This window comes from Cricetulus griseus, chromosome 3 (assembly GCF_003668045.3).
Source record: "Cricetulus griseus strain 17A/GY chromosome 3, alternate assembly CriGri-PICRH-1.0, whole genome shotgun sequence".
Lineage (NCBI taxonomy): Eukaryota > Metazoa > Chordata > Mammalia > Rodentia > Cricetidae > Cricetulus > Cricetulus griseus.
In genome coordinates this window covers 99,665,931-99,679,983 of record NC_048596.1, presented here as the reverse complement: position 1 = coordinate 99,679,983, position 14,053 = coordinate 99,665,931, and the positions used below count along the sequence as shown (strand labels likewise).

Below are 14,053 nucleotides of genomic sequence, written 5' to 3'. Positions count from 1 at the left end.
TTGTTTTGAGGGGCAGCTGTGTGCTGTCTGGTCAGGAAGATTGCTTACAACTGAGGCTAGACATGTTGGGATCATGGAGCGCTTTGAACTTAATCCTCCAGACAGTAGAGTCCCGGAAGGTTTTTCAACAGGGAAGCTCAGTGAAGAAGAGTGGATTCTAAGAGAAAATGGAGACCAGGAGACTCGAGGGATCAGTTCAGTTTCCCATGGGAGGGGAGATGACACCTGAGACAGACAGAGTGAGGGGGACTGAGAGAGTGATTTGGGACGAGGTGGGACTCACAGGGCTTGGCAACCTGTGGGGATATAAGGGAAGGGATGAATCAAGAGACAGTCCAGGAAGAATGGGGTTGATGAGATGAGCTTGGTTTGTCTCTGAGTTGGATGGGAGCTTCTAAAGAGACATCTAATGAGATCTCTGCCTTAGAAGAAAGTGTGGTCTGCTAGGAGATGCCTCAGTATAAACACGCCAAAAGGCACATAAAGAGATGATCAGCTTCACTAATAGGAGAAACAACACTGGGATACTAGTTTATGCTCATCAAATATTAGCAAGTATTTAATAGACAGATATGGTGTGGGGGTGGGTACTCTTGGTGAAAGTAAACTATAAGAAGTCAATGTGACACCTTGGACATAATTTGGTAGTATCTCTTAAAGTTTAAAACAGTGCTGGAGAGCTGGCTCAGTTGTTAAGAGCATTTGCTGCACTTGCAAAGGACCCAGGTTCAGTTTCCAGTGTCCATGGGGCAGCTCACAGCCACCTGTAACTCAAGTTCCATGGGTCCAGCACCCTCTTCTAGCCTCCATGGGCTCCTGCACACACTGGGTGCACATGAAGACACATATATACACTAAACAAATAAACAGTATATACATAGAAAAATCTTTAAAAATTGAAACAGTCATTGATTTTAGTAGTTCCAGGAATATATTCTACAGAGAGAAACCTACACAAGGAAATCCCCAATGAACAGTCTCTTATTAGGCCTTACTGAACATTCTGACTCACAAGCCTTCTATAGGCCACACAGTACAACAGGTTCACTTAGAAGGTTATAAGTAATTCTATACTATGTTGCACGGCTTCAGAAGTCCATCAGTGGAGTTACCATGGCTGGCCATCTACCAGGGCTACCCACTAGCCATGTGTCACCCCAGGAGCAGTACAGAAACTCTCACTGGGTAAATGCAGGAATCATCCTTGCTTAGAAATCTCATCAACCACAGAAACCAATGTCCCTTGTGACATTCCATAGGTCTGTAGCTTGTAGCATTCCCATGAAGGACATGTGTGATTATAGGAGTCACCACTTACAGAAAAGCATCCCCTTTGGATGTTTATAATTTAGACTTTCTCCTGGTCCAAATACAATTTACTGGTATGTGATCATTTTTACCACAAGCAATAGTTACCTAGTAACACAGTTACCGTAGTGTGCGCTTCAGGTTTCCAGGGAAACAGGACTAGGAAGAGAATCTAAGATCCAGTTATCATGCAAGAGGGAGTGTTTGATTACTTCTTACCCATATAGCCTAAATGCCACCAATAGGAAAAGGGTTAAATTATGGCACGTCTACACCAGAAGGTAGCTAAGATATTGGACAAATCTGTTTGTTTTAACATGGAATAATCTTCCAAGTCACACTGCTAAAGGAGAAAAGCCACAACACAGCATGTATTCCATGTTTATAAAGAGAAGATTGTATTTCAATACATACATGAGGTATATACATGGAATTTTAAACAGTTGACAGTAAGTGTTGTGATTAAAGGAACTTTTTTTTTCCTGTGATGTTTGACTTTTTTGGGGTGCAGCATGTTAGCATCTCTAGTCAGAAATAATAGAGATTATTCAAGAGTGTAGCTCCGTGGTAGAGTTTGCCTGGCATGCACAAGGTCCTGGGGTTGATTCCTGGACTGGGAAGAAAAAAAGAAGAAAGAACAGAGATAATTTTAAAATGGGCTTTGCATTTGAACAGACTTACTACATTCAATCCTTAGTTTCCCCACTTACCAGCAATCCTATTTCTAACAATCCTATTTCACTTAGCCTGCCTGGGCCTCCATGTCCTCAGCCATAGAATGAAAATTGTAATTCCTATTAGTGAGTTGGTTAGAGATTTTAAATTTTCTAACAGATTATTGTGTGTGTGTGTGTGTGTGTGTGTGTGTGTGTGTGTGTGTGTGTGTGTGTGTGTGTTTGAGTGTGTATACATGAATGCAGGTACCCATAGAGGGCAGGAGAGAGAGGTCATTGGAACCCCTGGAGCTAGAGTAACAGGCAGTTAGAAGCTACCCCATGTGGCTGCTGGAAACTGAACTCTGGTCCTCTGCAAGAGCAGTAAATCCTCTTAGCCCTGAGCCATCTCTCTAGTCCTAAGGTTAGAGATTTGGAGGCCTTATACATAAAGCACAGTCCACAGCCTCACCCTTCCCCCTGTGGAAGCTCAGTGAATGGTCATTGTTAGTATCTTTCTCTTTAAGCCTTTACAAGCTGAAGTTTCTCTCCTTCTATTCCCATGTAGATGCTTTTCACACATTCCCAGCCCTAAAGGAACTGGAGCTTGCATTCAATGGCATCAAGATGGTCTATGTGAAATATGGAGACTTCAAGACATTGGAAGTAAGTTGGAGGTAGGAAGTTTTTTATCCTACCTGTTACCCTGTAAGGAATTTAGAATAGAGGTCTTTACAGATTATACCTTTGGGGAAAGGTTCTCTTGGCTTTCACTGCTAGGCTGCTTGTGAGGTGGTGGTGATGATGATGATAGCGGTGGTGATGATAATGTTGTTAGTGGTACTTGTGGCAGATAGGTGACTATGGCCAAGGTGTATGATCCTGAGATATAAGTGCAAAGGGACATTCATGTTCAGGAGAGTCTATAGGAAAGTGAGTTTAAATGGAGTCTTGGAGGAGGAGGAGTTTCCTGGGAGATGTGTCTCTCTGGGTATTTGAAGAGCTGTGGAGGTTAAGAGCCAGCTGCAATAAGACAGAGATATTATGGACTAATAAAAAACACACTTGACCTCAGTAAGCGAGGCTGGTCCCAGTGGCTGGGGTAGTAAAGGCTGTACATCTATCCCATAGACCTAGAGATGAGGATGAACAAAATAGGGTTCCTGTGGACTCAGCACTACATTTTAGGTGCACGCACATCCCGAATTGTTCTCAGAACCTGGGGATAGAAAATTTGGTTTGCTTATCTTCATGCTTGTGACTACCTCTTGTGACTTTGGTAGACTAGAGGGCCACTTTTTACAAGGGAAGAAGTTTTTGTCACTACCTGAGAGTCACTGCACACATGGAGTAGAGAAGAGAGCTAGAAGTGGGGCTCAGCCACCTGGCCACTACCCTGCCCCCCCCCCCCCGTAATGCACCCTTCCCTTTGTGCTGGCCTTACAGGAAAACATTTCTATTCACACCTTAGCAGCATGGCTACACATTGTTAACTTTGGTAGCTTAAATCTGCAAACATCAAAAGTCAGCCATGCTTCATGTGTGCCTCACTTAACTTCTCAGAGAGACTGACCTTTTCAAGGAGCAGGTGGCCTTTACATGCCAGAGTTTGCAAACTATAACATATTATAATGGGCTTCCTCCCAAGATGGACCGTGTATCCTCACATTCTGAAAACATCCCGTGCTGAATGCAATGCTGACTTTTTGCCAGGGTTTCAAGTCACACTGAAGATGACAGCAGTTTGCTCTGACTTGGGACATGAGTTGGTCCTCTGTTTTACTCGGTAGGCAAACTTGCAAAGTCCAATAAAATCCAAAGTAAGTAACTGATGCAGCTTGGAGCTATGTTGAAGCATGGTTCTGTACTATATTTTGATGCTGCCAGGGAGAAGTAGATCCTAGATGCTAGAGATTCAGGGAACCATTGCCCTGGCCTCCAGGCCCAGGTGCCTCCTACGGACTTCAATTGTTCTTTGCCTTTTTCAGAGAATTGCATATTGTGCCGTGAATCTTGTCTTCCTCCTCCCAGATATCCCAAACACAAGTGCCAGTGGCCATCCAGAGGGATGTGACCATGGGCTTTGGCTCTGAATGACTAGTTTGGGATCTGTGTTCATCATGATTGATTTCATACATGCCCGCTTTATAATTTGATTGCATCTGATGAAGATTATTTATCCCACAGACCTGGTATTAGTCAAAAGAATTTGTCAACAAAAGAAAACAGACTCATTTTATGGTACAGAATATAAATGAGAAAAGGAAATCTCTAGACCGGTCATTTGTTCTTGTCTGTCTTTGATTTGCAAGGGCTCCCTAAGAAAAAAGATAAACATGTCAAATATCCCAAATTTGCATCTCACAGTAATGAATACTTTAATGTATAATAAAACTCAAATGTGACTCAGCAGATACAGCTAGGAATCTCTGTCCTTGGTTGTCAGTGAGCCTGCCCCAATGGGAGCAGCCCAGAGTGGAATTCTTCCATAGTCAGTTTTGGAAAGCTTAACTTTGCTGCGATTTGATTCTCTGCTTCCAAATCTGAAAACTGTCCAGCAGGACCCCTGCCCCAGCAGCTGGAAGCTTCATTTGTAGTCTTCATCCTGCCAGCCCTTTGCTGGCACTTTGCCTTGCCCAAATAACTTGCCCTTGAGGATAAAGTTTCCCCCTTTGTAAAATCTGGGCTGGCTCTAAAATTCTGTGACCTATGATTCTACAAATGTTTATTTATTGAGATACCCTTCATGGAAAGCAAATCTGGATCCAACATTAAATAGCCAAAGCAGTCCACAGGGGCTTTTTTCCCCTCTAGGAGACAATAAATTTTAATGTCTCTAAAAGACATTAAACTTTGGGTCCATCTGTTATAATTATGATGGTCATAACTAGTTATCCTTGCGTCTTTAGAAGGAAGAAGTATAGACAGAATGGAGGCAAACAAGCATGATATTGAAATGTGAACTTCTCATAGTTGCCTCATGGAGCACACCATTCTTCTTTTATCTGTTTGTTTGTTTGTTTGTTTGTTTTTGAGACAGTGTAATCCTGGCTATCCTAGAAGTCACTCTGTAAACCAGGCTGGCCTCAACTCACAGAGATCTGCCTGCTTCTGCCTCCCAAGCACCAGGATAAAAGGTGTGTGTCAATTTTATTTTTAGGTGTAAAGATCATTCTTAGTTCATTGGCCACAAGCGAGCATCAGGCTGGATTTGGCTTTGGCCTGCTGATGCCTGAGCGTGAATACTGGTGAACCAGTTCAAATGTGGATGGGATGGAGAGTGAGAGTTGAAGATGGGTAGTACTGTGTGAGCCTGGAGAGGTTGCTTAGGGGTGTTTTGGACTTGCTAAGGAGCTGAAACTGACTTATGGGATAGGGACCATGGAGTTTTAAGCTGGAGCATGTTGTGGTCAGAGTTGTGTTTTAGAAACCATGTTTTGAGCCGGGCGTTGGTGGCTCACGCCTTTAATCCCAGCACTCGGGAGGCAGAGGCAGGTGGATCTCTGTGAGTTCAAGACCAGCCTGGTCTACAAGAGCTAGTTCCAGGACAGCCTCCAAAGCCACAGAGAAACCCTGTCTTGAAAAACCAAAAAAAAGAAACCATGTTTTGGCTGCTGTGTGAGGAATGGGCTGGAAAGACCACAAGAGACATGAAGGAGGCAGATAAAATCCATACCTCTTGGCAGTCCACACACGAGTATGAGAGACAAGGATTTCCCCATCTTCGTGTGTGCTTTTCAGAGCTTATTTCCAGGCCTTGCCCTCTCCTTGTTCCAGCTAAGTGAGATGCCCTGTTCTGTGCACCTCAAGCCCTCTCTTTCCTCTTGGTGCTTGGAACCTTTCAGGTCCTGGCTAGTCTTATCAAGCCTCTCCTACACCACAAGCTTCATTGATACACAAACCTTCTACAGTTCCCAGAAGCAAGATGGCTGCCACCTGCTTCTGATTGGTGCCTCTCTCACTCCAGCTGTCTTTGCCTTTAAGAATCTGGTCTGAGGATGGCTCAGATGCTGCCACTGTGCTGACTCTCTGGCAAACCTGGTGGTAGTTACCTTTGTGGCATGTGGTGTGTGTCTAGACATCCAGTGTTATCACTTCTTTTCTCTTATACTTATTTGTTTTCTTTTGGTGGTTTCATGTATGTATATAATGAATTTTAATCCTTTCCACCCCAGGACCCTGTTTCACCCCCCTTCCTCTCCTACTGAATCCCTTCTTCCCAAGTCCTTCTCCTTCTTTTAAGACCTGTGTGTGTGACCCTCTGGGCTGCCTGCGTGAGTGTAGGTGGAGGTTATTTACCAGAACACGGACAACGTATCACCTCTGAAGAAAGTGACACCCTTCCCCTGCTGCTGTTAACTACCAGTAGTCCTTCAGAGACGGGCGGGGCCCCATGAGCCTTTTCTCCTTCCATGATGAAATGTTGATGGTAACCACAGCCACAGTAAGGTCATGAGTGCACCATCCACGTCATACTCAGAAGACAGTTTTACAACATTCCTCCCCAACCTTTGGTTCTTAAACTCTTATCACCCCCTCTTCTGTGATGTTCCCCAAGCCTTGAAGGAGAAGACATAGGTGTTCCATCAGGGCCAAGAACTTGACAGCCACATAGTCTCTGCACTTGGATTGGTTGTAAGTCTCTGTGTTGACCACCAACCACCACAGAAGCAGCTTCTCGGAGCCCAGCAGCCTCACTTATTAGCAGATGGACATAGATAAATTATAGCCCAAGAAAGCCTGGAGTTCCCGGAGGGCAAGGACAAAATAAGCCTTCAGTATGGGGTGGTAAATGGAGAGATGATGATGATAAGACAATGACTGATGGTGGGGTGACCATCTGGACTCATTGTCCTTATAAGTTAGTTCATTTCAGCTCACTTTCATGTGTGTCTGCTTTGTGTCAGGGCCTGCGCTCAATTACAAGGCTACAGAGCTGCAGTGACACAGCCCCTGACCACAAAGGGCCTTACCATCCACTCCTCAACTGTGTGCCAGACATAGTACACAGCATTCCTGTTTCTTATACATCTCCAGCTATCTCAAGACCCTGCAGAATTAGACAAGTACCCTGGGGTAGTTTAAAAAAGTCAGGGGAGGGAGATAGCCTACCTGGCTGAGGTTTGGGGAATATATTATAAGGAAGCAGCTTTGAGATGGCCTCCTGGGGCTAAGATCCCTGTACCCAGAGAAGGGTGTTCTTCCAGTGGAAACATAAAGAGGGTGACTGGGGAGATAGCAGGGAGGAGACAGACATGCTCAGTGGCAGCTAAGACTGAAAGAGGAAAGAACCTGACTCCAGCAGGCTGTGAACTTTGCCCTGTGGGTGATGAGGTTTTCCCAGACCTGAGGAGGGGGGAGTAGCTAGCTCCCACCGGGTGTTTGGGCCTCATTGTCACATTTTATTTCTGTTTTTTCCTTCTTTTGTTTTGCATGGCAGTTCTTGGACCTTTCCTTCAATAGCCTGACTGAGGAGGCCATCAGTGACCTGGGGATTCTGCCGCATCTCCGTGTGCTGCTCCTCACAGGCAATGGTCTCACCTCTCTGCCACCCAACATGGCTGTCAGAGAACAGTAAGTTCTACACCCTTGAGTTTATCCTGTGTGTCCCATCAGAAGCCTGGGTTCTGACATCAGAGGAATGGTTCAGAGCAGCTCTTCTTGGAAATTCTGTAAAGACAGGCTCTGAGTGCCTGAAGGGAGAATGCTGCCTGTTCACCCTCCCAAGAAAGGCCTCCAGTGGATGATTTCCTATGTGCTATTAAGAGAAATTAGAGGTGGATGTGATGAGGCAAGTGTTCAATCCCAATGCTTAGGAGGTTGGCGCAGGTCAATCTCTATGAGTTCTAGCCAGCCATGGCTACAGTGAGATCCTGTCTCAAAACATACACGCATACACGTATGTACACATGAATACAAACACACATGTGCATACATGTATGTGGGTGCCCACACACACACATACACACACACACACACACACACACACACACACACACACACACACACACACACATTTACAAAGCCACTTAACCTGGGTGTTTCTGTAGGTGTTGCTCTTGCTAGCTGCTCCCCTTATAAGCCCCCTGCCCCAGGTCCTTAGTCTATTTGCTAGTCTCTAAATAAGCTTTGTGCACTCTCATTCTGTGCCTTTGTTGAGTCCATTTCTTCTGCCAGAACATACTGACTTTCTTTTCTGAATAACACCTAACTAGAGTTTACTATGTGCCAGACACCATTCCCCACACTTTGTGTTCCTTCTTTTAGCTCTCCTGACAGTTTTATGAGATAGGTGATTATCATACAAAACTAGTTTCTCACAGAGCTGAGATTTGAATTAAGTTTTCCAGACTCCAGATCCTTGATCATATCCCAAGGCCCAGCTCCTATCCCTCTTCTTCCCTTTTCTAAGCACCAGGCAAAATGAATGTTTTCCTAGTTAGTCTAGTGCTTGACTAATCTGTTGTGACCTGGGCTACCTAAAAATGTATCTTTATAGACATTTAGATCTATAAAGGCTGATACATCTGGCCTCTCCATGAGGGTCAGGAGTACTCTCAGAGCAAGGACTCTGTCTCAGTCATCTCTGATCTCCAGCAGCCAGACAAGGATGCTTTTCATATAATATGTAGTCAGTTGATGTTGTACAATAGAGATATTGGTGGTGACGGTCCTAGGGATGATGTTCATTGCCATGATGAATGATAAGGTGACAATGACAGTGGTGATAGCAGTTTGTTAGTTGCTCCAGGGGGTTGGGATAATAGTGATCATTGGATTTAGGCTCTCATAAGTTAGGATTCTTTTGTTTCCAAACTTGATTTCACAAATCCAGTCCAAATTAACTGAGACCAAAAAGGGTGGGGGGCAGTATTTATGAACCACTAGAGGTAACATGTACCTTTAATATCAGTACGTGAGAGGTTGAGGCAGGAGGATCATGGAAGTTCAAGGTCAACCTGGGTTACATAGTGAGAACTTTTCTCCTATAAAAAAAAAAAAAAAGAGGACTGGAGAGTTTAAAAGCACCTTGTTGCTCTTGCATCAATTACGTGGGTCAGTTTTCAACACCCACATGACAGCTAACAATCATCTTTAACTCTAGTTCCATAGGATCCGATGCCCCCTTCTGGCCTCCATGGGCACTGCATACATATGGGTAGACATACATGCAGACAAAGCACCTGTACACATTAAAATATATATTTTTTAAAAAAGGAAAGGGAAGGGGCCTTATACATCTGGAAAGTCCTAAAAATGAATATGCTGTATTTGTGTAGGTAGGTACTGGGGACAGGATGTGTCAAGATTCTGGGTGTCTTTCTTTTTCTTGGTCCCTTATACAACTTCTGTTACGGTGTGTGTCACTTACTTTTAGACACCCGCACACAGCTTTGCTTGCCTTTGCGCTGACTTCATTTGGAAGGAGGCTTTCTTTATGATAGGATATGTGTCAGATCCTGAGTAGCGAGAGGTCATCTTTGGTATTGAAATGAATAAAAGGAAAGTTAGGATTTGAGTATATAATATCTCCTCCAATGGCTTATATACTGAAAGGTAGGTCCCTGGCTGGTGGGGGGGCCAAAAGTTTAGGAAGTGAGGCCTAGCTACAGGAAGTCATTTCCTGGGGAAGGTCCTTGGGGCATCTAGTACCTCTCCCATTCTTGTCTCACTGTGACTCCTGCCCTCCCTGACATTGGTAATCCCTGCCACAGACTCCCATCAGCATGATTCCATCTCACCTCATGAGGCCCAGAGTCAGGGGAATCAAGGACGAGCAACTAAAACCAATGGCCCAAATAATCAATTCCTCCCTTTAAGTTGCTTTTCATGGGTGTTTGTCACAGCAGCAGCCAAATTGCTTAACACGGGGAGAATAAATGGTAAAGTGAGTTCCCATGTTCCTACCACCTGGTAGTTAGCACCTGACAGTCGTGAGGTCATGGCCAATCTGTTACAGCTACACGCCTACCATACATATACCCTATTATAAATTATTCTGAAGAAAAAAATGTATCCAGCTACGAATCTTCTCACAAATGAATTAGCAGATTCACGGATCATCTATAAATCAAAGGTAAACCTTGGTTCTACCTCCATCCTCACCAATGGTAAATAGAGAGAATTAGTTACTTAAATCGTAGGGCACTGCTGGAGCAAATGGAGAAGAGGGGCCTGGAAGAACAAAGGAAGGAAGGAGGGCTGACACTCAGCTATTGGAAGCTAACTCTGGTGGACTGAAGTCAGGAGTCTGCATCTGCCATTGGACTTTAGAGAGGCCATCACTCTAATTCTAGACTGCTGCCTCGGTCTCTGTAACACTGTCACTGTCACTGTCTCCCTGCTGCTGTCAGAGCCTGGCAGAAGATTTGCCTCCACTCTCCTGTGCTTGGCAGAGTCTTACCAGTCTCCTCAATTGATAGCACTTTGTTAGAAAGCAGTTTAAAAGTGGTTTTTTTTATAAATATAATACAGAGCTGAGCACGGAGGGAAGGGGTTAAGGATGACAGCTTGGAGCCAGATGACTGACTCACCCACCTCCCGGAGCCCTAATATCTATCTCTCCTCTCCATATTCAATTCCAACACAATAACAAGCACCATAGGCTTCATGTAACTTACATTTGAAGACCCTCACCCTCCTCCACAATGAGCTGAAGTGTAGTTCCATCAGCTACTGTATCTATCTCTGAATGACTATAGAAATTTAGGAACCAGGCATGGTAGTAATTGCTTGTAATCTTATCACTTAGAAGAGAAAGGCAGGAGGGTTGAGAGTTCAGTGCTAGCCTGAGCTACACCATTTGATGTCAGCCTGGGCTACACAATGAGACTGTCAAAGAAAAAGAATAAAAACACATATGGAAGTTTTATAAGTTGAAAACTAAGTTACAAAGTCAATGTTCACCTAGCAACTTACATGTAAAGTACACATGCCCATGTACACTCATATGAATGTATAAATCAAGAAAGAAAATATAATGAAAATATTCATAATTGCTGCAGTCATCTTTGTAGGCAGATTTTCTTTGGGCCACCAACTCACAAAAAACATGACACAGAGTCTTATACTAATTATGAAAGCTCAGCCTTATCTTAGGCTTGTTTCTGACTAGCTCTTATAACTTAAATTAACTCTTTTTAAATCTACATTCTTCCACATGCTCATTACCTCATCTCTATTATACCCATCTGATTATTCCATACCTGGCTGGCGACTCTGCCTTCTTCTTCTCAGTGGTCTCTCTGCCCCCAAAATCCTGCCTGGCTTTTTATTAAACCATTCACAGTGTCATATCTTCATACAGTGTAAAGGAATATTCCTCAACATTTCACTCTTTTTATCTAAATAAAAAGGAAAGGGTTTAACTCTAACATAATAAAAGTATAAAAAATAAGAACAATTAGCAGTAAGAATTACATTTACAGTGTCCAGTCCATTTGTATTTGGCGAAAATATTCTATTATTATTCTATCTTGATGAGTTCAAAGCTCTGTACCTAATTTACCTTCTCTAATAACTGTCTTCAATGCCATCAAAGTCTTCAGAAGTATATAATATTACCTGAGCAAACAGGAAGTGCAGCGCAAGCCACTTCCAAACCTATAAAACGACAGAGACATCTAGCTGCCTGGACAGTCATCCAAGTTTCTCTGCAACACTGTGGCATCAAATCTTCAGTCTATAGGCTTAGAATATCTGGCAGATTCTTCTATAAAGCAAGACTTTTAACAGGCTTTCCTGCCCTGTTGTAGCAACGTTCAGCAGTTGTGTCCTGCAGAATATCTGGCAGACTTTTCTATGATGCAAGAATTTTGAAGGACTGTCCCACCCTATCTTGGCAAAGTTCAACAGTCTTTTCAGTTTGTGTCTGCTTGTCCAGTTTGTACAGTATACTGTCAGCAGTCAAGACAAGAGCATTTTCTTGCCCAAATGGCTAGTTTTGCCACATTGAAAGCAAACTCCATATGGCGTTTCTTCAATGTCCATCATCTTCTCTGAAGTAAATTGGTACTGCCAGAAGCAGATATCTGTGTCTCACTGTCATGAAAAGCCCTATGTTTACAACACATTTTAAATGTCATATTCTGTAGGTCTTTAAAGTGTTTGAAGACCATCTATATATCTAAAATATATCTGTTTGACCTTGAAAATACACCTAAAAGTTTGATTGTTATAGGTCACTAACCACTAACCTGCTTTTCTTTATTATCCTAGATAGTTTGTAATAATAACTTTCAAGGACTGAACTTTACATTGTTAAATGAGCTGCATAGAGCATATTAAATGTTATGTATATTATGTTCTAACAAAAATAACCTTAAATTTGTATCCATATACAAAAATCCATACCAATGTAAAATATTTGAGACTGGCAGTTGTTCAAAGTATATTCAATAATCCACCTTTTGTTTCATCGTTTTTAATACTATATCCCCCTTTTGCTCTTCAGAGATACCTGAATCTAATCTCCTTTGTCTAGTTCTGTTTAGTTTTTTAACCATGACCAATAATAATTTGTAACCAACCTCCTTAAACAATGATGAACATCCATAACCCACCTCTTGGGAATGTGGGCATCATGTTCTCTAGACTGCTTCCTATTGTCTGGGGGTGCTGCCATCTTTGGGGGACCCTGAGAAAATTAGGATCATGGTCAAGTCCTGGCTACAATAGTCTGTGAGGCTGGACCATCTCAGCCAGCAGTCCTGAAGCAATTCTGGATGCAGAACTTTGAGGAAACTTCAACAGAGGCACTCTGAGAGGCTGGATCACCTCAACACACGTATAAACTGTGCATTGTGCCCAAGACAGCTAAAGATGATTGTTTTGTGTTTGAACAAGTAAAATATATGTCACTTGCTTTGTAGGTTTTTTTAGGTTTATTCATGTCTGTAGCCAGGATTTTTAGGGGCTCTCCCCATAAAATCTGATCCTCTTTGACCTTGAATGAATCCACAGCTTTTCATTTTCTGTGGAAACAAAAGCATAACCCCTTCCCCAGAACAACATATTTTTGACTTGTATTTTAAGTTAAGATATTTCTAAAATATATAGGTTGGTTTAATTTAGTAGTTTTTATAAAAATCCAGTGTATTTCAGCAGCTATTATTTACTCATCAGCAATCAAAAACCAAAGTCAATACACACCATACAGGATCCAGACACTGTATTCTCCATCTTTATGTGGCTTATCTTTTTATACTATTTTATTTTTTCTTTAAAGACTTTATCTTATTATTTATGAACTATTTTTTCCATGTCTGTCTATACCAGTTTTCTTTTCTTTTTAAGCCTATGCACAGTTTTAAACACATTGTTTAAACCTGTTTATAGTTTTTTTCTGTCTAAACCTGTGTATCTGTAACCTTTTCTGTCTACATGAGCAAAACCTTAGACTGCAGCACAGCTGAGCTCATGTTGTGCTGGCAGCTGAAGCCCATAGGCAGTGGTTGGGAGATGCTTGTCTGTACTGCAGCTTGCATGAGAGACTTCAGGAATAGGAAGCCATGTTTGGCTCCATTTTTGTATGTTTGGAACTTTTTTTTTTTTTTTTTTTTTTTTTTTTTTTTTTTTTTTTTTTTTTTTTTGCTTTTGCTTTTGCTTTCTCAGGTCTTATATGGAAATACGTGCCTAGCCATTGGCCACCATTTGTAGGCTGAATTTTCTTTGGGCCACCAGCTCACAAAAATCACAAAAAAAACAACACAGAGATTTATACTAATTATGAAAGCTCAGCCTTAGCTTAGGCTTGTTTCTAACTAGCTCTTATAACTTAAGTTAACCCATACTTTTAAATCTATGTTCTTCCACAGGCTTGTTACCTCATCTCCATTATGCTGGTCATTCCATGTCTGGCTCACAACTCTGCCTTGTTCTCCTTCCCAGCATTCTCTCTGCCCCCAAAATCCTGTCCAGCTATTGGCTATTTAGCTTTTTATTAAACCAATCACAGTGACATATCTTCATACAGTGTAAAGGAATATTCCATGACACGTCTTTTCTTACTTGTTCAGGAGGCCATAGCTGATATTTATAACTTTTCCCATCATCCATTTAAGGTTCTATTACTGTCAGCCAGCAGCCTCAGC

The 14,053-nt window shown here is 42.5% G+C and overlaps 1 protein-coding gene across 1 annotated transcript in view; it reads left to right on the top strand.

The window, feature by feature from the left end:
* Xrra1 (X-ray radiation resistance associated 1) overlaps positions 1-14,053 on the top strand; it is a 70,966-nt gene that overhangs the window by 30,866 nt on the left and 26,047 nt on the right. The window contains exons 7-8 of the mRNA XM_027407761.2: positions 2,530-2,627; positions 7,402-7,535. Of these exons, the coding sequence (XP_027263562.1) occupies positions 2,530-2,627; positions 7,402-7,535 (232 nt within the window). The remainder of the gene's footprint in view (positions 1-2,529; positions 2,628-7,401; positions 7,536-14,053) is intronic.